Here is a 27,938-nt window from a genome sequence, read left to right on the forward strand (position 1 = left end):
GGTTTATTGTTTATGAGAAGGTGTTAGATATGGAGTTATGTGTCTGTGAAACGCCCTCGTTCACACTCAAATTGTCAGCTTCTGCTGTAAATCAAGGCAGTTAAATTGGATGACAGAGAGAAAGTTGGCAGCAGCCAATGACAAATTCTCCCTATCTCAAACGCAGCTGACATCTTAAAGCTGTGATCAAGTGGAATGATCAAAGGCATTCAGTACTCCACTGAGAGTACTGTGTGCGTGTGCGTGTGCGTGTGCGTGTGCGTGTGCGTGTGCGTGTGCGTGTGCGTGTGCGTGTGTGTGTGTGTGTGTGTGTGTGTGTGTGTGTGTGCGTGCGTGCGTGCGTGCGTGCGTGCGTGCGTGCGTGCGTGTGTGTTTCCTTTGTATTGATCTTGATGAATGCAGCACTGAATGCACAGGAGATGACTCATCAGGTGTTAAAATGAACTAAACTAAAGTTATGTCTGGTGGAAACCAGTCTTATCATTGGGAACATGTAAGGCTTACTATCTTGTACTTCACAAGAAAAAGTTAGTTAGCCTGGTTTGCTAGCTCTCTCTTTTCAAGCAGAGTAATTTGAGTTAAGACACTCTCTGCGTTTGCTACTGCTAGCTGAACTATAATGCAGCGCAAAAACAGTGTGCAGAAGCTGTGGATGTATTTATTTATTAGTTTATTTAACATGGAGAGTGTGATAGACATATCTGTAGTTAGCCGATAAGCTATTTTTCATGGCAAGCTATACTTAAGCCTCTGTTTCACAAATAGCTTTTCTTTCTGCTTGGAAGCTAAGCAGACTAAGACTAAGCTAACTGTCACTTACCTTGCTAGCTCTCTTTTTTCGAGTGGAAGCAAGTTAGCCTACCTTGCCAGCTTCCACATTCCTTTTGTTTTTACAAAACAGCAGGAGGCGTTCTTGTTCAGGAAAAGTAGCATTAATCAGCAGTTGATAACCAATGCTATATTAGCTTCTTGAAAAATGTCAAAAAGCTGCCAACAGAAATCTCTATAAGGCCTGACTGGATTTCAACAAAAAATTCTGAAAAGGGTTTTCAGCCTATCTACTTTTAAAACATTTGTAGCTGAAGAATTGTTGCATTTCATATTTCCTTTTACAAAAAGTTAAGGAAATGTTAATGCTGCCATGGTTAAAATTAAGAGGTTTATTGTATGCATTGTTCTTATCTGTAGCATTAATTATTCTGTAGACCAGTAGGCTAGTCGTAATTTAAAAGAGATTTTATCCGTGAACTTATGAATCTTCAGTCCCCAGTGTAGAAACTCAAATGAAATGCTACACAAAGACAAGCTGTGAGTCACATCATTCATCATTATAGGCGATGAAACAGATCAAAGAGTAGATGAGTTGAGCTTTTCAGCTTTCGACAAGCCCTGCAGGTATATACGGTATTGCTTTCCACTGTCCGTGCCACCTAGTTAAAGCACAAAGGGAAAAGATCCTGACAGTGAGCATATGACAGAGAAGATTATGTTGAGTTCAGAGGTCAAATTTCTTTAATGCACAAAACCCTCCAAAATACCTTTTATTGCTGTCTGTGAGAAAGCTAAAGCCTAATTTTAATGCGATTGAACGAAGGTCCTCATTGGTTTTAAAATATGCAAAGAAGAACATGCTAACATTAACCACTGCCTACATTATTTATCCTCCTGAAAAGTGTTTTATCAGCACTAGGCCTGCTTTACTTTACTTTACTTTTGAATATTCAAATTGGAGCGGAACTAAAATATCTACCGTGCAAAAAAAAAAGGCTCTTTTACATTTGATTTTCAAATTAAGCTCGCAATCTCATGTTTGGTTAAAAAAGGTTTGGAGCTGCATTTTTTAAGGAAATTCCAAAGGCCTAACTACCCACAATAACCATTATTTTGTGACTAAAATACAGGTTTTGACTGAAGCTCAAGCTAATTTCAGTGACAAAAAAAAGACATACACATAGGTTCATTTTGAGCATCATGGTATAGAAAAAAAGAAATAATACGGTTATACTGAAATATATTGCAGAGATGATGCAAAGTTTGTATTTAGGGATTTTAATTCCACTTTAAGCAATGATAAAATCGTCTTCAAAACATTTGTGAATTGAAATGTATGATGTGATAGTACTTGGAGGTTCTCAAAGGTCCGAAAGGAAATGTGTTCACATTCACATAACACCATAAGGTCATAAACTAACAGATTTATCTCTCACCAGTTACTTTTCGCCCATTTTTCACTCCTTAGTGGTGGATTCCTTCCCTGATGTGGACTTTATTTAGATGGCAGAGGTTTCAGAGGAGAGGGAAAAGCTTTTACTGTGGTTTACATTGGCCATGTATCATTGGGCTTACCAAAAAGTGGAGAGCTGTTCCTCTGCTTTTTAGCACTCAATCTCCCCCCGCTCTTTATTCCCTAACACCCATCACAAATTTGGTCTGGTATGTGACTGCTAATTTATCCTTTCAATGTATGATATCCTGTCATCTCCTCATTTGTCCCTGAGTGTTTCTAATCAGAGATAATCCCAGTCAAATCCTTTGATTGTGTGTTTGGACCTGATCCATCTCGAAAGAAGCAATTTATTGGGCTTCATGGCACTTGGTGTTAAGTCATTTATCTAGTGGATTGGATGTGAATGCTTGTTTTAATAAGTGCTCTTCATGAATAGTAGGAGACGTGCCATTTAATTAGGCAGAGTGTAGACCTATCCCATAGCAACAACTTCTCCAAGGTTGTATTATTTGAAGCTGAGTGCTTTGTTAGAGAAGGTATGTAGCTCTTCACATTCTGCGTCTGTATAAAGTCAAAACTGTGTGATCATTTCAAAACAACAGCCCTGAGAAATAACACATTTGCACATTATTAGTATGTATATAATTTATTTCTAAAAGACTCAAGCTGCATGTCCCTGCAGAAAGTCAGCTCCTCACCAGATTCATGTGGAAGAAATGAAATAAAGTGACAGCATAGCTCTCGTGTTGCAGGGTAAAAGCAGCTAGGCCTAGTCTTAATAATACAAATATATCTTTATATCTATATCTTTTTGTCTTGTTACATAACTGTTGGTTTGGATGCTTATTCCGGGAAAACATACTTAGGTTAGATTCATTATTTATCATTTTTATATTTAAACAACATATTCCCTTTTTGTGTGTTTTTAGACAGTACAAATGACATGAGGAGAAGCTTACACTGTTACATTAGATACATTCATTCCTGTCTTTCATGGATCTTAATAGGATAGAGAACATGATCATCACATTTCAAATAGTGTCTTTCCCTTAACATCAATGTATTGACTACATAATACCTGTAATATGAGCTTAACAATATCTAGTTTAGTACAATCTAAATAAATAAATACAAATACAGTGAACTAAAACAAATAAGAGAGAAGCAAAATTGAAATAAAAAAAAATACATTAAAAAACAAAAGCTTTTGTATTGCCTATATTAACGATGAAAAATGTTCATCAAACGTATCTGTTTTCAGCTGTGGCCTCGCTGTGAGTTTCTCCATGAAATACATTTGTTGACCCTGTCCCTCCACTGTGTTGTGCTGGGGGGCCAACCCTGTCTCCTAAAAATTACGTTCCCACAGAACTAAACTGCATTCTCAATTACGTTTAGCTAGAAACATATTTTCTCCCACGTTACGTTTGTTATGAACGTATCTCAAATACGTTTATTTTCTACATATCTTCTAGAAACATATTTTCTCCCACGTGACGTTTGTTATGAACTTATCTCAAATACGTTTATTTTCTACATATCTTCTAGAAACATATTTTCTCCCACGTTACGTTTGTTATGAACTTATCTCAAATACGTTTATTTTCTACATATCTTTGCCATTTATTGTCTTGCTTATAATAATGATAATAGTCATTTATAAATATCATTTTAGAGCACACATTTGAAATCGACAATCGGGCTCGATATCCTATGGTTAAATTAAAATCAGTAGGCGAGGCTGTAATTTCGCCAGCTGCGAGGCAGAAAATAATAGTTTTAACATGCCAAAAAGCTGCTGTGTCGTTTATTGCACCTCAAACACCTCAAACTTCCTCTAAGGACAGCAGAAGAGCTCTGTGGCTTCAGGCTTGATCGCCGTTCAAATGACAGCGTTGGTTTCCCCAAAAGTGGGCGGGGCTGTAAAGTGACGTAGATTTTACTCTCATCTATTATTCAAAACCATTCTATTTATTCTAACGTAGATTACATGCCAGTGTTTTATCTTTTTATTAAGCGATTTGTTTCTGTTGTTTAACTGGGAATGTTTTCACATTGAACCGGAAGTACGTCACTTCACTTTGTCTCCTTCGTCCCTTTTACGTTCCAGACAATGCATTGCTCAGCGTAACAGACTGAACAGCGACCCCAGGTGTGTCTACATTGGAATTACATCTTCATTACTGAAGGAAAAATACTTTACCTAGTGTTTGTTAACTGGGTTTTTAATGCAGTTGGCTTTTCTTAATGGTTACAATATTGCTATGAGTTACAGTATATCTGAAGCAATGTATGTTTCTGAAGATGTGTAGTCAATTCCACCCTTCAATGTAGCATAAATGTGAACTCTCATTACAGGAACAATACCGGAAACAGACGTAGGAAAGATCCTCAGCTCGCTGATTGGATGTTTTAGCCGCAATGCACGTTGGGATATGGTGTTTATGCGATGTGAAATCCGAAAACATTAAAAAAAAAAAAAAAATAATACTTTATTCCGAGTGTTCTTGCTTTTCTCTTTGGAAGTCATCACATAACGGCATTGTAATACACGGTTCGGCTGCATTCAATATTACACATCTGCCGTAGTTCTTTATTTATAGAGCCCTGATGAGAAGACTTCTGGACAAACTGGAAGAAATGCCGCCGAAACTGAATACGTGACGTGGATCATAAATATATCAGCAATTAAACAACATCTTACATTTCTCTTCACACAATACGTCTCCTTGCAGTATCAATACTAATTCGGCTGACTTTTATATTTGATCCAATTGGTAGATAGGTTATATTTACACCATAACGGTGCACAGCTGATAGAAAAGGACTTGTAGTTTTTAAAGATATTACTGATTTTCTTTGAATATAAGAATGTAAATACTGAGTTGAGAGAATAGTCAGGGGATTTGGGTGATGGGAGACACATCTATGGAATCACAATTTCAATAGCTTACCATTAAATGACGGATATACCTTTCTGTCTATGATGTTTTACAAATCAGATATTAATGTGTAGAAGTAAAACATGTGAAATAATATAGCAATATCCTGTACAATTATGTAAAAACATGAATAAAACTACACATCTTCAGATGTTATACATACATAAGTGTCCTACACTAATAATACAAAGTTATTATGGCATTGCATGCTGTGTGTACCTTGTGTGCACCGCCTAATGGTTAAAGCACGTTATTTAATTATTTTTGTTGAATAATGTTATTTTTGTTGAATAATGTTATTTGATGAATAAAATATTAAGAGTACATACTTTCATAGGGGGAAAGTAGAAGGTCAATGATAGAAATATAGAATATAAAAAATCAAGAAGATACTGTAAGTGATCTCTACAATAAAACTGTTTAGTGCCGGATGTACAAAGATATTAATATGACGATGTGCAAAACAGACAAACTAATTAACCTTTATTAACACATTAAAGAATACTTTAGGTTAAGGTCTTCTTTCAAATAAGAAAAAAGCTTTGGGGGTATCTATCTACAGATAAATATTAAGCCTGACAAAGTACTTAACGTCTAATATATTGCTTTCCTGCAATGTTAACTGTGTTGAAGCACTTATTTTAATTCATATTATATATATATATTAATTATACTCTTATGTATGTAGATAGTATAAGACATGTGCAGAATTTGAGTTTAATGGTGGAGGTATACACACATATTGATAGATGTCTTGTAATGCACTGTTGAGGAACCTGTGACCCAAGTTTTTCATTAATTGCATAACTTCAACATAGTTGTGTATATGATATGTCAATAAACCTTAGAGAATCTTGAAAGGGATATGCAAAATAGCCATTATATACAGTTTTTAATTAACTATTAGTAGAGAATAACGAGTAATGAATATACTTTATTGAGATCTGCAGATAAATGTTTAGTCTTCTCAAGCACCAACTAATATCTCTCTTGATTGTTGGCACTTGACAATCACCTTTCCCTGAATTTTACTCAGGTGTAACTAAAGTCTGCTTTAAGGGTTGTTTATATTTCACATCATTAATCAGAATCTGCAAAGTAACTAAAATAAATGTAGTGGAGTAAAAATACCAGGTTAACCTCTGAATTGTAGTGGAGTAGAATTACAAAGTAACAATGAGCTGGCATGTGGGTATATATTAATGCTTCCCATTATGGACACAAGCGATTTTCACCCATTTATTAATTACATGTTTTACATTTGTACACACCAATTTGTTTCCTATCCCCTAAACCTCCAGGGCTGTACACAGTTTAATACTGTCAACTTCTAATTTTGGGAAAAACGAAAACGTCTTTTAAAACTACAATTCCCAGTAGAGACGTGCCATAGAACATGTTGCGAAACACAATAGCCAGCATGTGTAGTTCTGGGGGGGCGTTCGAGTCCAGTTTTGGAAAGTCTGCCGTGGTTTCGTTCCATTTCAAAGAGCTGTTTGGCGCTCGGCGTAACCTTGGCGCACTGCCACTCCAACATCCAATCCCAGAGCTTGAACATTAATCACGGGGTTTGTCAACGGGACTGTAGTCCCAAACGATAGCTGGGGATTATGGGTAGTGTAGTGTCTTCGGCCATCCTAAACTCTGATTTTTTTTTCGGATTTCATATCGCATTAACACCATATCCCGACGTGCATTGCGGCTAAAACATCCAATCAGCGAGCTGAGGATCTTTCCTACGTCACTTTACAGCCCCGTCCACTTTTGGGGAAACCAGCTGTCATTTGAACGGCGATCAAGCCTGAAGCCACAGAGCTCTTCTGTTGTATACTGTCCTTTCTTCTTAGAGGAAGTACAGAAACACGTAACTCTGGATTTGTTTTAATGTTTGAGGTGCAATAAACGACACAGCAGCTTTTTGGCATGTTAAAACTATTATTTTCTGCCTCGCAGCTGGCGAAATTACAGCCTCGCCTACTGATTTTAATTTAACCATAGGATATCGAGCCCGATCGTCGATTTCAAATGTGTGCTCTAAAATGATATTTATAAATGACTATTATCATTATTATAAGCAAGACAATAAATGGCAAAGATATGTAGAAAATAAACGTATTTGAGATAAGTTCATAACAAACGTAAAGTGGGAGAAAATATGTTTCTCGAAGATATGTCGAAAATAAACGTATTTGAGATAAGTTAATAACAAACGTAACGTGGGAGAAAATATGTTTCTAGAAGATATGTAGAAAATAAACGTATTTGAGATAAGTTCATAACAAACGTAAAGTGGGAGAAAATATGTTTCTCGAAGATATGTCGAAAATAAACGTATTTGAGATAAGTTAATAACAAACGTAACGTGGGAGAAAATATGTTTCTAGAAGATATGTAGAAAATAAACGTATTTGAGATACGTTCATAACAAACGTCACGTGGGAGAGAATACGTTTCTAGCTAAACGTAATTGAGAATGCAGTTTAGTTCTGTGGGAACGTAATTTTTAGGAGACAGGGTTGGGGGGGCTGCAGCTTCAACCAGGAAACTGATGAAAAAAAAGAAGATTACATGTGGGATGTGATGTAGTTTTGGCTTTTACATTTTGGACGTGATATTCTTTTTTTCTATTTATTAAGCCTCCATGCACTGAGAGTATACATTACTGTCTTATTTTTCCCTCTAAATATTTGTTTTAAAATAATTAAGGAGATTTTTGTATGATACAGTATGTATTACATTTTGTTGGCCGTTCATGCATTTAGGACTATTTAGGTTCTTAACGAAGATCATTTGATTCTTTAAGCTTTAAATAAATGTTGACCTACTGTATATATTGTGAAAAGCCCACTAAGCCATGAACATGTGATTAGGTGACACAAAGATGTCATAACTGTCATTTTGGAACTTTCCATTCTGCAGTTACTATGCAGAAAGATGTGTGGGGGAAATTCCAAGATGTGTGTGTCATTTCCCAGCAGTGAGAGTGCACCGTGTTGCAACACACTGGGGTGTTTTTAAGAAAGCATGCTATACAGTACATGCTCCTCCTCCATCATGACATCTTGTAACGCTTGCACTTCTCTACCTAAACAAAACAATGCATGTAGCTTTGTGGTGATTTACAAACATCTCATTCTCACTCTTGAAACATGAGTGGTTCGACAGTCAGGACAGGAAATGCTCTGAGTTCACCAGAAACCTTTCTCTGTTTTTCCATTCAGCTTCCTGTCCTGGCATGCTCCCGGGTGCAGCTGTGATTGGCTGCCTGTTTTTATAACTTCCTCAAAAACAAAAACAGAGAGCAAGAGCAAAAACAAGAGCGTTCAGTGCTGGAGTAGTTTTGACAAGTTGATTTGACACTTTGTGTCTAACCCGGGCGAGAGAAAACAGAGGAATGTTAACAGGAAGTGGAAGAAACTGCCGGTATCTGGAAGTACTCAGAAGTCAGTGGAAGAGATCTCTCAACCCCAACCAGAAGTGAAGTATGGGCAGTGAGTACCAAACACTGTCCTCAGCAGAGTCATGCAGGACTTTATCCAGCGGTATGTATTCCCATCATGCATTTCATGAGAAACACAGGTCTTTAACATCGAGTGATGCTGCTGGCCTGATGATGTATTGCAGTTTTCTGGAAGTCTTACATCTATGAAGTGATGACATTAGAAAAGCAGAAACCATCTGTTTTACATGCAAACACTCAAATGTGAATACAATGAAGATGATCCAATATTATTGGTAGCTCAGTTAATTAATATATGCAAATATGCCACAATTAATTAGTAGCTATCCTGAATAGCTTAATTGCATTTTCTAAATTAGTAAGCCATTTACATAATAGACTGCACACAAGGAAACTGATGCAAGCAAGTTGTGTGGCTTAATAAATAAATGCACAATTCAAAATATTATAGTTATAAATGGTGTGAAACACAAGTTCCATGACAGTATAATATTCAATCCAAAAAGTTAGATGTTTATCAACTAACATTTTCTTAATAAAATACAAGGGGGTTAAGACACTTTTATATTTTAGACATTAAAACAACAATGAATATGTAACTGTAATGTGACAAACTTATTATTTTTAAGGGCACATCTTTTCAGTTTAGAAAATCTAATTACGTACCTTGAAGAGGATTATTTGTATCCATTTTCTTTTCAATGTGCATTGATGATCGTACACTACCAATCAGTGAATGGATTCATCAATGGAGATCAATGTCACTTTTGGGAAATTCAATTATTGTATGACTTTTAACATATGAGCGCTTGCTGTTTTTCTGTACTGTCCCCATGTCTTGGGAAATGTAATGTAACAATATGGACACATCGCTTAAACAGTGAAGGACAGTCATCGCCCATTTTCAATATACATAGTTGAATAACACACACCTTCCATGAATGCAGCTTGTGGAGATGAATTAATCTGTATATTATTTGATATGATAAGGGCGGAAATGTTCCGTTGTTATCATTTTAAGATTAGAAGTCACCTCAAATTATGCCGAGATCATTCGCTCTTTTTTGTCCAATAAGGACTGATTCCATGCTTAATAAATATAGTACCAGTCATACTTACCCAAAGACTTAAATTAAAAATGACCGAGAAAACATGAAGTAAATCCACCCTGGATATATTATCCCTCCTTTTTTTCCCTTTATTAATTTTATATCAGTTAAAATGTCAAAATATGTTCAGTGGATGCATTTATTCTTTAATCTGGATCTTATTATTGTTCAAATAAACAAACAGAAAAACAGAATTGTTATTCTGATTGCTTAGTAAAACAGTAATAACTGCTTCCATCTAGAGGTGCTGTAAGCCTGCGCCTGGAAGTGGTGAAGGCCGTGGTGTTAACTTACCAGCCCCCAACCCCCACTCTACCCACCCCCCACTGCAGCCAGATGGCTGTCACACAGGCGGTTCCTTGCCCAGACCATGCTGATTTCCCATCATTCTTCTGTTAATGAGGTCGTTAGCAATGCAAAGGACAATTAAATCATCTCAATCTGGCATTTGTTTACTGTATAGTGCACTGTACAGTGTTTGAAACTCTTCTTATAACACTGAATCAGATTACAGCTTACTTTGGTTTCCTTTCTTGTGATGAATGTCTGTGAGAGTGCAGCAGGTAATTAAAACGTCACTGACAGACGCCCAGCGCTAAAGCCACTTTCAGACAGTCACGTAGTGTAAACACACTCCTGACAGAGTTCATGTTGGTACATTCTGCTCTGTGATAGTGGGAGATCTGCGGCAGCTGACACACTGAGTTTCAGTACATCAGCCTGCTGCTGCTGCACAGGAACCTTGGTTAGCTGTTAAAACGTGCGTTGAGGGGGGGGGGGACTTCAGCCAGTTAGTGGAGCACTCACCTTCATGTGAAACGCTGCTGAACACTGACACTGCTGACAGTTAATTATGGATGTCACAGATCACGCAGACGTGTCAGCTCAGCTACGAATTGACGCGCCACGTTGTTTACATCTCTGTTGTATTGTTGTTTTCATGTTATTTACCGAGAGGCAGTGCATCTGTGACTTAGCTCCAGAAGTGCCTCGGGGCTTGCCATAATGATCGTAAAAGCAGTACAGATTCGGGGGAATGAAATTTAAAAAAGGACTTGTGTGGATAATTGGTGAACCTGCCATCACTGTAACTTTGGAAATATTTTCGGTCAGGCTGTTGAAACACCAAGACTGCCTGTTAGCTCCACTGTCGTGCTGCATGTGTGTCTCTGCATGGCTCCATTATTTTCTGCTAACTCTTCAACACACACAAAGTTATTTTGACAATGAGTGAAAACCAACTAAACTTAATATTTTGTCAGACAGAGAGACGAAAAGGAGGCAGGCATATGAATGTTGACACACACTAGAATGATTTCCATAGGAGGCCTGAGGCCTGTACTACGAAGCCGGTTCAACCTAACCTGGATATGTTTGAGTTAGCCGGTTGGCCTAATCCAAAACATACGCGCTCTCGCTAAGCGGTCCTACGACGCTGGTTAAGTGGATCGCTCAAGCCAGCCGTGTCCTATCTAGTTAGGTGCGCGTTCACATGAAAGGGGTGGTATTTGGAGCATTCGACCAATCACAAACATGGACAAACGTACTGACAGCGCAGCGTCATACTTCCTGAATGAAAAGTCAACTTTAATATTAGTCAAATATGAAGAAATTAAACTTTAAACATCCATGACTTAAACACTTTATCCAGGATAAAAGCCACATAGCTGCACCTGCAAGGTGAATACAGCTGGTAAAAGAAAAAGTGTTTGAATGCGTACATTAACAGGTTTATGAAATCACTGCCCCGTCCAAGACACGATCTGACTTTAATTACATTTGACTCGAGTGTTTCGTCAACTTAATGTGTTGCTTAAAATAATACTTCTGCATACAGTATGTGACACTGTGAGTGTTGCACGGCCAGATACGGCTCAAGAAGCTGACTCAGATAAGGAAATATATGATACATTATGATGTGATATGATATGAATGATAATGGCACACATCGACGTCTGCACTCACAGTGCCGCGGACTGTACGTAATGTTACTTTGATCCGGTTACTTATGTTGTGGCAGATATTTAAGTAAGCTTTCTTAACGCTAATGTTATAATAGTCAGATTGCTCTGAAGATGGGAGGTGATATTCTATTAATGTTCACGTTCACACAGTCGGTGATTTTGGCCGGCCATCTTTCCTGCAACGGCAGTTTAAACTGTATTTCCTTTCTCCTCCTGTCATATGAATTGATCGCTTTAAACTCCGCACACTGAGCTCTGATTGGTCAGCAGGCAATGCTTTTATCCTGGAACCTATCCTGCTCCGGAGGCTAGCCGTTCAGAATAAGTTATCTAGCCCGCTAAAAAGAGAACCAGCGTCGTAGGACCGGAAACCCCGAGTTTTCCCTGAAGTTAGCTCGCTAAGCGAAAATCCGGCTTCGTAGTACAGGCCTCTGGAGTCTGGTGTCAGTTACACGTAGCTAAAGTTGTGGCACCACACATTCATCTCAAAAGTCTTGACTTTACCCAAAATGTGTCTTGAGACAAGAAGTTAATGTGGTCTTTTTTCAGTTTCACAGCTTGTCTCAGAGACATTAATGCTCAGTGAGATATATGCCTGGTCAGTAATAAAAACTGCTTACACAGAATCTGATGGGCTACATTAAAAACCCACCCTTTGATTAAAAGATTTTTCATCTGAAGATGGATTTTCACCTGGAGCAATCTGGTTCATCTAAAGGCCCAAAAGAGACAGGAGCTTCTGAGGCAGCAGTTTATCCCACACAGATGACAGCTAGCCCTCACTGCTGCCTCCCCACGCTGTTATGGGATGAAACCAACAAATGTGGCTCCTAGCTACTGTCCAATGTTTAGCTTCAAAGCTCCTGTATGGGAATCCTCACTAAAGGAGGTTTCTGATCAATCTGAGATGCTGCTTTCTGTGGCTAACCCCCGCCCCGGGCTGGAGGACCACATGTATGGCAGCTAGCGTGATGCTATCCACGGCTTACCTTTTATGTCCACTCCTAATTGAACCGGGACGGATGATTTTACTGCGAGATATAAGGAGTGTTTCAGCTTTGAGTTCAAAGCCGCTGTTCTGAGTTGTGAGGGCAGCACGCAACGTGTTGTCGTTAACAATTAACAACTCCTGGTCCTGCTTTTCTCCCGGTTGCCAAACTCAGTCTGACATCAGAGCAGGTGTAAACACATTTTGTTAACCCTCTTTAAATCTAATTTTATTGAAAAAATGTTTTGCAAAATAAGTAAAAGATATTGTAAAGGATAATGTGCAGTGAGCCATTCATTAATGAAATGAACATGCGTACGTACTAAATAAACCAACAACTTTATTCACAATAAAGACCACATTTTCATTTTTTTAATTAAAAATAATTGTATAGCTTCTGAAAATAGTGCGTTCCACTGTACCAACGGCTGGAACTGCGCCAGAGCACAAACTGTGTTCCCGTTTACTTCCTGTTTCTCTTCTTCTGTTGACCAACTCTCTCTGTCTAGAAACCTCTTTCCTGATCTTGTTCTCTTCTTCTTTTCTTAACCGGGGACAGTTGAGCCATCATGAATCAATGCTCTAAGTTTACACCAATGGCAAAATAAATGCGGTCTGCTCATGGAAAAGCAGAATATTTGAAATGGATGGATAGAATAATAGATAACATACAGTATCTCTAAAGAAAAGAAACATTCAAATTGAATAAGAAACTACAAGTTAGAATTAAAATAAAATGTAATAAACAGTCCCAGATTTACCATTTATTTTATGAAATAAAGGTCTCATGATTAAGGGAGCAACAGTGCTTTGTATGCAGAATAAGTTGCAATATAAGCGAGAACATACGTTTGAGTTGGAACTATAGCCTTGGATGCAAAGTGAACACAGTGCTCCACCATTCATCGCCTCCATCTCCTCTTCCTCCACAGAGACGTCAGAGTGCTTTATATGCAGGGATGTTGCACATCGAGCCAGTGACCCACTGAGGAATTTCTGTGACTGCAAGAATTTACTTTCCCATCATGTGTGTCTGTCCACCTGGATCCAGAAGGTAAGAATGACTCTCCATGTGGGGAACCTTGATATTTCAGTCTGGCTTGCTCTCCTCATCAGCCATTTGTCAGAATTTGAAGGAAGAAAATGTCTTTGTTGGTCTTCCAACAGTGAGTAAATGTGTTTGCCATGTTAGCATTCCTTATTGAGACAAAACGTAGCTGTTTGCCTCAAGGTAAAGAGCTACCTTTCAAACAGCAATACCAATTAGTTTTAATGAGGGTTGCTAACAATGATAACACGTCATGGTGACAGAGTTGAAGCACAGCTGAAACTGTGAGAAGTGGCTCATAATGGACTGGCAGGAGTCCAGGAAGCTATCATGCACCCGACACCTGTCACCCACCGCAGGATGGCTCATTTACATGTGTAGAGCCCTTGAACCAGCTACTGATACAGCGGTCACTGATGGGGCTCCCAAAAGATCACTTTACACTCTTCTCCGTGAATGAAATGTTAGCTTCTGGTGGCATGCATCTCTCTTTCTGTTCAGTCATGGTGCTTATTGCTGCTCATGCTAATTACTCTTCCACCGTCCATTCCCAACAAGCTGCTGCTGCCAGAACTGCAAACATGTATAATTACCTCTTGTATAAGTTTTATTCACAGAAATAAAAAAAGTTTAAAATGTACTAAAAAGTTGTGTTGATGTGATGAATTTAAATTAAACTGCAGAGTTACCTCTCTGCTGCAATTGATCAACCTACCAACCTCCATATGCAAATAAGGGCTGAGCAATATCTATTATATTTGTATCGTCATTGCGATGGCAACTTGTGATGAACACATTATAAAAAAGACGATATCAGGGATTTTTATGTTAGTTAAAACAGTAGGAAACTCATTATTTTTCTTATTTATGCCTTTTGTGTTCAGTGTGCTTTCTTTTTTTAATAAAAATCACATTATGGTATCAAAAGTACATGGTGAAAGCACTGCATCACAACACACGTTATTCTGCACATCAGATATGCACTAATACATTTTCTATATCAAGAATAGATCAAATGACTATATTTAATATTAAAAGCATCACTCTTAGTCATGACTCCATAGAGAATTATCCCCCAACCCTGCTGTACCCCTTGCCCAAATGGAGATGTGTAGTCTCTTTTAGCTCATTGTGTTGGTTTTACACCCTACAAAAGTGCTGTTTTGGTTTACAACTTTGGCAACCTAAGTTTAGTAGTAGTAAAGTATGGACAAACCCATTGTAAATAATTAGCAAAAAACAACCGATTGACAGAATTAGCAACTAGCTGATGAACATAACGGAGCGTTTAGAAACGGAAGAGGTAAAGACAAAAGCAGACCTAAACAGAGAGTAAGTTATGGAGAAAGTAGAAACAACACTCCAATGAATGCTGTAGTTGCTAATCCACCAATTACTCAGGTCAAAATGAGTTACTAGTCAGGAGGATTACTACGCAGCCTGTGAAAACAGTTGTATATAGTCTTATGTCAGTGTGGGGGACCTGAGGGGGGGTCAGCTCTGCAGAAAATGACCCTGATGAGGTCATCAGAGTAGTCTAGGCTCAGGCTTTGAGATTTAAGTGCACAACAGCTGTGTTTGATTTGAGAAAACACTACCCAGTCGAGATTCACTCACGACACAATAAGAACACAGTGCACACACAGTGTACTAATGGAAGTATCTGAACTGAGGGCATGGAGTTGTGTTGGCATTTAACATGCAGGGAATATCTGAGAGATGCTACTGGGTTGCTTTATAGGAAGTATCCAGAATTAAGGGCACTTGTTTCATATAGATACTTCAGTGGTGCAGGAATGAGTCCTAAACCCAGAAATGTGTTAAAAGTTTTGCACTTTAAGGCTTCCTCATCTCTACATCAATATTTGTATGTATATGTATTTGGTTAGATTCCAGAAAAAGGTCTGTGGTTCCATTACATTTCATGTAGCTTATGCTAAATAAGTACATTCAACCATGAAGGAAACAACTCAACAGCAAGAATCCAGCAGGTACCTGTAAACAGAACCAGATTAGGTGCTTCTGGATCAGCTCCAACTTCAGCCAAACCTTCCACTTTTAAGCCAAAGTGCTGAGTACAGGAGCCAGGATAGCAAACAGGCTTGTTTAGTGTAGTGAGCCGACGATGATGATGATGATGTAGGAGACTAACATGTTTTGTTTTACTGTACGACATAAATGACATGGTGAATGTGCAAGTATCATTAACAAGTGTGTGTTTGCCACAGATCTTATTTTCTGCGATATTCCAGAATCCAATGGAGAAATCCCGTTAGCTCTTTGTGGAGTGAGCCCTTGTGATGCTAACGTCCGGATCGTCCGAAATAAAGATGTCATAAATACATCACTGCACCTCTCTATTGTCGTGATATTCAATAAATCTGCTTCACTTATATTGAACAGTATATATTCAATCTTTATAGCGCAATTCAACAAGCATATGGGAAGTACAATATAAAACCCTTGAGCTTTGGATTAAATTCAGTGAATCTGCTCTTTGCCTCTCTAGTCAATCTGTGTCTCTTAAGCACTTTTGGACTGTACAATATCTTCAATGTTGAGGTATCAGAACAAACCATCCATAAGTCACTACACTGTACATATAATATGTAAGTGAGTGAGTGAGTTATAATGACATGCAATAATTGTATATTAATTAAGGATAAATGGAGCGTCTGCAGTTGAGTGGTTTGCTGTTGTGCCGTCCACTCTCTTTGGATACTCCACAAGTGGTAGACAACATGCTACAGCAGACCTTTCATCTGCACCACCCAGCTGTCAGAGTGAAGAGCCACTTCCATTAAGTGTGTGTCTTCCCACTATACAATTATATACAGACACACACGCTCAGGCTCCTGAAGCAGGCACGCACACACACACTCACTCCCACAGAACTCGGCTCTGTGCTGAGTGTGTGCCGATGCTGCGAGACTACTTTAGTTTTTGTGTGTGTGAGAAGCAGACGGAGAGAAATAGAGAGGGAGAGAGAGAGCGTGCGACCTTTTAGAGTGCTCAGGGTAGGGAGGCCCTTTCCCTTTTACAGAACAGAAATCAGCAATTGACCTGTCACTTTTGCTCTGATAGCCATCTCTGGAAAGCAGGTCATGCCCATATGTCTAAAGTGCCTCTTAACCGCATTTTATGAAGCCAGAAAATGTAATCCAATAATGATTTGACTTGCGAGAGAGAAAGCTAGCCAGCTGGGAGTGATAGCATGCACCGTTAGCACTCCTAAAAGCAGGCCGAACAAAGAAGGGCAAATTCAACGTTCTTATTTAATTTCAGCCACAACAGAATGACACAGATGTTGTCACTAAACAGCAGAAAGGCTGAATTCAAACACAACAATGCAGCACTGGTATTCATTTCCACAACTGTTGATGCATACTTCAGTGTTTGCAGCAGAGGACTATCTGAATGATAATAATCAGCACTGAGGCCAACCATACGCTATCTTTTTTTAGACTCATTTGTGCCCCCCCTCCTCTCCTTCCTCATTTCAGGTTCCCAAAGACAAATAGCATGGCACAAAACTAATTAGTAACCAGGAACTAGTTAGGAGATGCCCTTTGAAAAACATGTCCTGAGGCAGGATTTAAATATAGGGACAGAGTCAGTGACTGAGTGAGCCTGGGAGATCCCGGCCTGCAGGCGCAGCAGCACTTTGACCCCTGACCCTCATTATAGGGAGTGCATTCCTAGAGGGGTGAAACCTCGCAGCACAAAGTACAAGGGCATGGGAGGACTGTAAGCCCAGCCTGGTATGTCTCACTGCCCAACACAACGCGGCTGGAGACAATACAGGGCTGGGACCAGGCTTTAGGAGAGTCATGGTATACACTTAGTTTCCCCACAGATACATATTTCTTTCATTTTTATACATCTGGTTTCTCTCTATTGAAGGTAATGGGATTCTGCACCAAAAATGCTTTTCGGAATATATAACCCAATCCATCTGATATAAAAGACATGGGAGTGAGTGGGGGGAATGAGGAGGGGGGTTTTGGAAATGCTAAGAACTTGCTAGCTGAAGATAGCATTAATTAAGTAGAGAGTGAAGCGATGACAAAAGTGTGAACTAGGGCTATACAGGAAAGTGAAACGCTTAATAACACATTCTAAATCTAAATTTGAATGCCTGAAGCTTACTTTTTTCCTTAGTTCGGGTAAAACCTGAATTTCTGAACAGTTACAGAACAAGCATTATTATTAACATGATATGATTATGTTTTAGTGCTTGCTGCACAGGATTGTTTCTTACTCTTATCAACATGTCCAATAACTCCACAACATTGTACTCCAAAAGTCAACATTTATTAAGAAAAGATAGATATCAAACACAAAATGTTTAAATCCAACACAATATTGTTCCTCAATCTATACTGAAGGCTAAATGTTTTTTTCAAAGCTCCATTAAATACACCCACTGCGAATCTTATATGTAAAAAATAAGATGTTGTGCAGAGCGCAGGCTAACATGCTGACCTGCAAGCATGCCCTTGCCTATACGTGTGCATGCCCATGTTTCCATTGCAATGGTGTGAAAAGTGAGTTCACCCCCCCCCCACTCAGTCTCTCATGGGTTGATAATTCTCAACTCTGCAAACAGACTTGGTTTACATTCATTAGAACAACACTCACAGCAATCAGGCCACAGTGCCAGGGGCAATGGTCCTCTTTATAAAATCACATTGCCTAATAGCAGTGTTCTATAATGATATGCCATAAACATCTATCAGGAAGTGCCCGTGCGTGTGTGTGTGTGTGTGTGTGTGTGTGTGTGTGTGTGTGTGTGTGTGTGTGTGTGTGTGTGTGTGTGTGTGTGTGTGTGTGTGTGTGTGTGTGTTTGGCAGTTTGATTGTACAAATGCTTTTCTTGTTATTTGCATCTTTACATACTTAGCACCAGCTCAGAGATTATTGCCAGCGTTATGTTGTTCCATGTGCAGTTCTGTCATGTGAAGTGTACATTAAGTGTGCGCATTACCAAACAGCTAGTTATGTATGTCTTTTCATTAATTGCTAAACCTACAGTAGCCTGGAGGTGCAAAACACAACAACAAGGACAAAACACACAAGGGATGAAGAATAAGGAAAAATACTTTATATATGATTTAATTTTTTTAAGAGCATAATGGGCTTGCATTTCCCTTCTGTGTTATTCACCATACACCAGCATTCATTTTACATATAATTATCAATACCATAAATAACACAGAAAAAGGCCTCTATGATCCGTACCTGACTTACCAGATGTCTTTGACCTTTCCATTTTTTTATAAATGTTTTTTAAATTGTGTTTTCATTTTTGCTTATATGCTTGTAGAGTTATTTGAGCACTAGGAAAATCACTATTTAAATACCACATAGTATAATCATTATTAATACTTTTGGTGTTAAGGTGATTGTAAGCCCTAAAAATCACAACAAAACTAAAAAATGTGAAAGCGTAACAATGTGAAATGTTTTCTGAATTTCTTTTCCAACTAAGTATGTTTCCCTTTTTTAATTGTGTTTATCATCCTTAAGAACTTTAGGTTGAAGACACAATCACATTTTCTAAACAATGATAATTCATTTGTCCCTCGTGTCATTCTACACAAGTCCAGCTTTATGGATGTTGTTCTGAATCACTTTGAAATGCTGTTTGCTTGCAGGCCTGTGGGAGTGAACACAGACTGCACTGCATCCTCTGCAAAGCCAAGGTAAGCATATTGATGTGTGTGTGTTTGGAGAGGGAGGGTATTATACAAATAGGGAGGGTATTATACAAATAGGGAGGGTATTATACAAATTCAATGAGGGATCTGATGATGTCTCATTCTTTTAATCTTACTGTGTGAAATGTTGGTAGCAAGCATTTAAACAAACACCGTTTAAGTCATTAGCTAGTGCCTGCATCTCACAAAGCAGATTCAAGCAGCACAGATCCATAATACTAATGAGCAATCATGTCTTTGTTTTGCTCTGTGATTTTGCAGATTTTGCAGCAGTTGTGTTGCTCATGAGCCATCTTATAGTCCTTATTATTGCAGCAGAAAGAAAGCAGAAACATTACAATATTTGGCAAAGGATACAAGCCATGTAATGACCGAATCTGTATTCATTTCATGAGGAGAAATTAATCACGCCTTCCTGTGGTACGTTTCTAATGCAAATTTCCCGTCAACACATTGTGTCTTGTGTTTGCCAGTTTATTCGTATAAAATGGTGGAGCTGATGTGTCACCACAGATGGGGTTGCATGCTGGATAAGGTGGCTGCATTACTAACCATGTGAGATTAGGAAGTGTGCTGTTGATGTGTTGTATGTATTCATGCGTGTGCGTGGGTCAAAGCACAGGCTGGATACTGAGTGTTTTATTCATTGTTTGCTCTACAGCGGCGGGTTGACAATGTGATCTTTGCTGTCTGTTCTCCTGTGTATGTATGGCAGGGATCCACTCTGCGGAGGAAAATGTCACAGTTACTCTGACAACGACCTTTTGGGATTTTAAGATATACACACATTCACACGCTGATGGAAGTTAAATGAAACATTTAGTCTCCGATGATTGTTGTTATTCATCGAAAAATGTGTCTCCATTTGGGGTCAAAGACCAATGGGTGCACAGTGTGATGCTGTGTTTTATACAAATCAACATGTCTCTATTACATACGGCTGAGTTGTTTTACCAACCGGGTGTCAAGTATGTTTTAGGATACAGGATTTTAAGTATAACTACATTTTGCATTCTTGTCAATTTTGCACATGTCATTATTAACTACAATGATACTCTGGCTATTGCACATATATTTCCAAAGAGGATAAAAAAGTTTTTGTCTTATGCTGATTCAACCGGTTTGTACAAAACCAAACAGATATTAGATCGTACTCCGGACTTGTAAGCTAGTTAGCCAGTTTTACCGGTAAAACTGGAAATCAACCCACCTCTTGTTGGTTATCAATCGTTAGCGTTTCAAGATGCCTGTCTCTTAGTTTACAGCATTTCATATTTGGAAAGACACATCGTGTTGTTAAATTTGTATTCCACTCAGAAAAGGGAAGTTAGTTAGCAAGGCTCATTACATGATAGCTTCCAGTCTTTGAGGACTTATCCTAGCTTCTAGTTAACCTAGCTCAGAGGCTGGCAACCTTTACTATCAAAAAATACATTTTGCCCCCGTTTCCACCACATCAAATTCTGGAGCTGCAAAAACGTATATTTGATAGCACAGCTTAGAAAGTGTTTTCATTATTATACTATATATATACTCAAGTTAGTTGCATTTATGAAATTATAGAACAAAAATAAAGAAAAACGTTGCAAAATGTAAGATGTTACAGCAATCTTTACTCAGAAAATAAAACTATTATGATGAATAGAAAAAAATACACTGGCATGTGTAGGCCCTCTCTGAAATAAATTAAACACATAACTGTGCATGCCTTTTTGTTTCTTTTTCATATTTGGAAATTAAAAGACATAAAAAAAACGCTGACTGAAAAACGTATAGCAACAGCCTATTATCTAAATAACATGCCACTTATTGTTTTCTCCTTCTTTTCCTCAGCCACATACCAATCAAATGTTTCAGTCGTAGCAGAGATAAACAAAGCTCAGCAAACATCGTGGAGGAAATGTTGCCCGTCTCATTAATACATCCATGGTTTCCACGGTGGAATTTTACAAAACCTAAGATAACCTTAAATGGCTATCTGCTTTGGTTTACTGATTTGCAGTATAACATGAGGTCCCAATGGTGGATCAATAGAGGTTTTGGAATATCTACTGTACCAAAATCTGTGATGGTAACCTGCAGACTCTCACCTGCCTGTAATAATGTACCTCAGTGTTGTTGAAAAGGAAGTCATTTTGACTATTTCCTGTTTCCCTGTCAGTATTTGGCTGCAGGCAAACACATTTTATAGGCATTACCACCATCTCTGCCCCTCTTTTACCTAGCAGCAGACATTTCTTGCACTTTTTCAGCATCTCAAACTGACCATTGCACTTGTCTTCGTCCATTGTACGGAAGGCACGTCATCAATTATTAATGGCGAGTAGAGACATCCCACAGAGAGTCATGAACAGGGGTTAGTGGCAGGCCTGGTGAATGCAGCGCTGCCATTTAGAGAGTGATTGTTGGGAGGCTACTGTATATTGATATGAACTCTGCTGTAGTAAGTTAATGCATCAGTATAATAACATTTTAATGTCTGCGGTGGCATGGCCATTTAATATTTGTCCACAGAGAGATGTATATGTACATCCGCAATGACTGTAATGATGATAGTGATAATCATTTGCGCTGCTATCACTCTGTAATGTGTGACTGCAATCACCCTTGGTTAACATTACGAGGCTTTAGCCATTAAGACTTTGAGCAAGCAGTGCTCATCATAAAATCTCCAAATGGATGTGCCGGCCGTTTCATTTTCCAGCTTCTTTTTTCTCGTTGATGTTGCTTTTCCTTGAATGTTGTTTTCCCCTTTTTGCAGCGTGCTCTCAAATGTGGGCCATCTGTATGAGTTATGCTAATTTGTTGGGGCAATGAATGCATTAATTTCATTAGCACATGGCCTCAGAGCAATAATTACCAGAGTAGGTGTGTCACAAGCAATCATGTTAAAATTTGCCAGTTAATTATTAAGATTTTGTTCTGAGGGCCCTGAATTTGACACGAGTCGCCGAGGGAGAAGAGAGAAGGGAAAGTTAATGCATTCCAGTGGCCGAGGCAAGGTGCTTGTTGTTGAGCACAGTGTGTTGTGGGGGGGGGGGGGTGCTGCACTGTGGGCCTACTAGCACAATTTTTGCATGTTGACAGCTCACATTCTGGACTAATTACTGTAAATAGCAAAGGGCGATCTAGTGCTGGGTCAGTCCAGGAGGGCGTCATTAGATATGAAGGAGGTCCACAGACGCCTGATGGCCTGCTCCTCTGACGCAGCCGCTGGAGAAGACTCTGGTCTGAGTGTGAAGGAGGAAGAACATCACAGCTCCTCGACATAATTAGCCCGGGTCAGAAAACAGAGCCGGGCTCCCTTAAAATATAATAAAATAAAATATCTGCAGTATTGGTATGACAAGTGGAAAGCCGTGCAGATATAAGAGATAGCATAGGTACATATCATTTTTGTGACAGTATATAATACTTTTGATTAGCTAGCATGCAAACACATGTTTTTTTTCAATTTACTGGGTTTTATTTCTTACAAACACCCGCTTAAAAGGCGTCTCTCATCATGTGGAAATGTGACCCTCCCAGTGTTTTTGCAATTTTTGCCAACCAGGAAATCTCTTACCAGGGAAGCTACGACTGTTTACTTTTCAAAATAGCAGATTATAGAGTCTCTCCAGCTATGATGCATAGGGTTAGTTACGTTGTCCTCCATCACATACATTTATGTATTACTGATTATTAATCTTGGGTCTTTGAACAAAGCTGTCTGAAGGAAATAAAGGAATGAAGATGGTTTATTAAAATTGCAAAACAAACATTTAAAATATTTGTTTTACTCAAAATGATGTACAGTGTTAACATTGTGAGGCCTAAGTTGCTCATTTGAATTTGTTTGTCCTTTCTAAAAAATGAGCGTAGTATGGAAAATAAAAACTTGTTTTATAATGGCAATTAAAGTCATAATCTATAAATAAATCCAGACAGAGTCAATCAGTCCAGAGAGAGTCAGTCTAAAGGCCCAATAGATGTCTGGCCGTCGATGAGCGTCCTGTCGCCCTACTCAGATTGGTGTGTCCCGCACCGTCGTGTCTTTTCTGCCGTGCCGACACCTTCCGCTCCAGATTCAACATGTTGAATCGGGAGGCTGTCGGCAAAAGGCTGTCTGCAAAATTAGTTTTTTAGTCTGCGCCGGAAGATGTGTAGGCTTTCTGCTGTCCTGATGTCAATGGGGAGCTCATTCCACCATTTTGGAGCCAGGATAGCAAACAACGTGTTTTTGCTGATGGGAACTTGGGTCCCCCTCGCAGTGCTGGTGCAGCGAGCCGTTTGGCTGATGCCGAGCGGAGTGCACGTGCTGGTGTGTATGGTTTAACCATGTCCTGGATGTAGGAAGGGTCAGATCCATTCACAGCATGGTACGCAAGTACCAGTGTCTTGAAGTGGATTCTAGCAGTTACTGGAAGCCAGTGAAGGGAGCGGAGGAGCGGTGTGGTGTGGGAACATTTAGGAAGGTTGAAGACCAGACGAGCCGCTGCATTCTGGATGAGCTGCAGAGGTCGGATGGCACATGCAGGTAGACCAGCCAGGAGGGAGCTGCAGTAGTCTAGGCGTGAGATGACGAGAGCCTGGACCAGAAGTTGCGTCTTTTGAATGACGAATACACACTACCGCCGCTTGCTGGTAAGGAGAGTTATTGCCACTCACGCATGCGCAGTGCGTACGTGCTACTTGGCCGTCGGCTGAAGTCTTTGCGGTGTGTTCCAGTGCGACTTTTTGGCCAAGAGGAGACGTGAGGCGACACAACAATCGGGTCCGTCGGGACGTGTTCTTTGGTGTCAGTTTGGTGTGTCAGGGCCTTAACCCGAGAGCTTAGTTTTAACTCCACGTTCATATAACTTCAAATCTCCTGACAAGATTCTGCACCGTTTCTCAAACCTTCCCCGCCCCCTGTCTCTCAAGTGTCTCCTTAAAGGTGCTAGCATTTACACTCCCATCCCCCTCTTTGAAGAAAAAATTATGTTAATCATCACTTGATTATATATGGAAAGCAGATTATCCTTTGATTTTGATGAACTCAGCAGCTGTCAGACTCTTCATTTGACTAAAAGCAGGACATTCTGCAGAGTCTCCATGTCACTAAGCTGCTGTCAGGACAGGAGACGACACATGAAAGGGATTCCTGCATGGCTCTCACAGGACAATGGAACATGGCCTTGAGGTGTGTGTGTGTGTGTGTGTGTGTGTGTGTGTGTGTGTGTGTGTGTGTGTGTGTGTGTGTGTGTGTGTGTGTGTGTGTGTGTGTGTGTGTGTGTGTGTGTGTGTGTGTGTGTGTGTGTGTGTGTGTGTGTGTGTTGTGTGTGTGTGTGTGGTGTGTGTGTGTGTGTGTGTGTGTGTGTGTGTGTGTGTGTGTGTGTGTGTGTGTGTGTGTGTGTGTGTGTGTGTGTGTGTGTGTGTGCGCGTGCGTGCGTGCGTGCGTGTTGCTGGGTCCCGAACTTGGACACAAAGGCAGATATCTCTTAATGTTCTTGCTTTCTTTTGATTTTTCAGTATTTTATTTTTATTTTAGGAATCATTGTGTTAAAGTTGAACTAGCATTTTAATTTCCTATATTTCTTATGACATGATGTTCCTTTTCTTTAAGAGGATAAATCTGTTTTTGCCAGTGTTTGACCGACAATTATGGCTAGGAGAAGTGCAGAGTACTTACGTGGTGCGCTACTGCTGCTAACTAGAAGATGTCATACTCTGCTAATGTTGACACGCCAACAAGCTCACATTGAGTTACCCATGGTCTGTCCCTTCACAACATTCACTATTTGTGATGACTAGTGTTGGGAATAACGCACTACAAAGTAACTGTGGTGGAAATTCCACACTTAATCACCTTCTGGTAAGAAAATAACAAATATACAAGCTTAAACCAAAGTTGTGTTATATTGTAATAAAGAGTTATAGCATTTCAGAATCAATCATATTTCCAGCTGGAAAGGACAGATAACCTGTTCCACTGATGTAGCACAATAATCTGACCAAGCAATGACTTTATACAGGGAAAAGAGCAAAAGATGTGAAGGGGAACAGCCAATGAAATGATTGGTGGCGAGACAGGGGTTAAGTGATGATAATTCGCCTGACAATGGTCACCCGTTTGTTGAATGCTAAAGAAGAAAAGGAAGCCAGTCTGTGTATTGAATGTGTGAAGAAGCTTGGGAGTGATAGCTGTAGCTTACATCAAACTGAAACTGTGGGTAAAAACCCAAGAAAGAATGTATATATTTGTATATGAGACTTAATGATACATTTACTACAACAGTAAGTAGGAAAACATGACGTTCAGACAGAGAGAAACAGAGGTCTGCGCTGTCTTTATTAGATTAAGGATTTGTGCTGATGTGGGCATAATGAGGTTGAGCTATATATTGTTATTTTTCATTTGATTTATGGTGCACATCAGTTGATGTTTAAGAGAAAGCACTATATAAATATAATTTATTATTATTATTAATCTAAAAGTAATGTAACTATTAGTGTAAATAATTACTTTCAGCAGTGAGTAACTAAGTAAATGAAGGGATTACTTTTTTCTAAAGTAAGTATTGTGTAATGCATTACTTTCTTTGAGTAACTACCCCAACACTGGTGATGACCCATCAGGCTGCTATGTTTGTATTTTACTTGGAAAGTGGAAGCTAGCAAGCTAAGCTAAGTAGCGGCTGTTTTGAGAGTAGAAGTTGGTTAGCCAATCTTGCTAACTTGCATGTAAGTGCTATATCCCAATATATACTGTAGATAGATCCCTTTTTCATTTAGTAACAAAAATACTCAAGTCTAAACAGTAAATATTTGTACGTTCTTTTTGTTTTAATGTTTTTAGCTGTTATTAGGAATGTTCCAAATCTGATAATATTTTCAAATCATGTTCTTAGCCAGTCCTGGGGAAGATGTATAAACGGTGTAAGAATGCATATTCCATCTCTCACACTTAAACTGGTATTTTTAAAAGAAAAATGTGCAGTGAAAATGTGAGCACCTCATGTATAGTCTACATCAGACCAGGCCTACACACAGTTTCCTAGAGCTTTATGGAGAATATGATAAGCTTAAATATAAGGTGAGAGATGTATCTCGTATAAAAAAGAAACTGCCAATAGTTTTATGCATTTGAACCCTGTTCTCAACAAATGTATATGTTGCATCTGTATTTTGTGCAAATTCCTCAATTTCTTTTGGATAAAAAGTCATAAAGTCAACCAGACAAAAACAAAAAATACAGCTGGTTCGGTTGGATAAGGTTACAAACAAAATTGAATTTCCCTGATAGCAGGGTCAGTCTCAAGCCATTATTCCAGGCAAAGACGTGGACTCTGGGTAATTTCACCCTTTTTATTTAACCCTCATGCCCTCCCTCCCTCTCCTGCCATCCGTCCTCAGGCACAATTCATTTGAATTCCTGTTCAGGAGGGTCCTGAGGCTGATTCAATTAAGTTTCCTTTAATTGGCTTTCAGGCATCCAAACTGAAACTGATGGAGAATTAATAACAGCCCCAGTTAGTCTCTGCTCTGTTTGCAACCTTGGAAACATCCCTAAAAAAATGGAGGCAAAGTCGGCCCAATTTTCCACGTGTCTGTTTTGGTTGTTCGATAAAGCTGTGAAGAAAACGTGGTCACAGTTACTGTGTGGTCCCGCTCTTAGTATGCCATTCATCTCCTTGTCAACACTCTAGAAGTTTGGTGCAAACTTTGCACCCACAGAAACACTGCAGACGCCAAAGATAATATGTACTGTTCTTCAACCCCATCCAAGCCATCAATTAGTGATACAAGATTTCACTCTGTTCCTGTTAAGCCTTTACAGAATGTTCTTTTATGTGTCCTTCACTGAGGCCCATCGTACAAAGCAAACACAAGACTAAAAAATATCTATTTTTCTGTCTGACAAGTAGTCCTCTTTGGGTATGGCTCACTCTTTGTCCAGAGAAAGAGAAATCATTTTCAGATGCATTACGATTTAGGTGGCTGACAAAAGACAAGTTGTGAAATGGCAGGAAATGATATGCTGCTGAAATGAAGGTTTGGAGTTCACAGCCATGAAATCAACTTTTCCTCTGACTATACTTTCCCCCCAGAGTCTGCCTTTGTCTTCAAACAGCGCCAAAGCAATCATTATGCTCAGGCATAATGCACCATAATGACAGTAATTTCAGTATCAAATTTTCAAATGTGCGGCCTTAATTCATTGTGGTTAAGTAGCTTAGTTGTAATTCACATTTCTACCCTTCTTAGCTGAGTGCTCAAGGAATGAGACGTCTAAAGGAGACAGGACAGGAGAGCAGGGACATTTAAATACTGCCGAAAACATGAGGCCTGGGAAAAGCCTTGCATAGTGATACTGCATTTATATTTCTTACACAATATCAAGCTTATTATATAGGCCAACAGATGGCAAGATGCAGCAAATTCACATGTACAGGATCATTTCCATCTCATCATATCTACCGGAATAGATATCAGCATGCAGTCTTGGTTTTACCCTATAGT

General features: G+C 39.1%; 1 protein-coding gene across 2 annotated transcripts in view; it reads left to right on the forward strand.

Annotated features, from left to right (window-relative positions):
• The first annotated feature begins 8,247 nt into the window (after nt 1-8,247).
• The window catches only part of LOC117490973, a 95,773-nt gene continuing 76,082 nt past the window's right edge, over nt 8,248-27,938 (forward strand). The window contains exons 1-3 of one of the 2 annotated variants that reach the window (XM_034140772.1): nt 8,249-8,711; nt 13,623-13,744; nt 19,395-19,442. In XM_034140772.1, the coding sequence (XP_033996663.1) occupies nt 8,654-8,711; nt 13,623-13,744; nt 19,395-19,442 (228 nt within the window). In that variant the 5' untranslated portion in view covers nt 8,249-8,653. Of the gene's footprint in view, nt 8,712-13,622; nt 13,745-19,394; nt 19,443-27,938 lie in introns of both variants that reach the window. The other variant, XM_034140773.1, reaches the window with a different exon arrangement.

The sequence above is a fragment of the Trematomus bernacchii genome, unplaced genomic scaffold (assembly GCF_902827165.1).
Source record: "Trematomus bernacchii unplaced genomic scaffold, fTreBer1.1, whole genome shotgun sequence".
Classification (NCBI taxonomy): domain Eukaryota; kingdom Metazoa; phylum Chordata; class Actinopteri; order Perciformes; family Nototheniidae; genus Trematomus; species Trematomus bernacchii.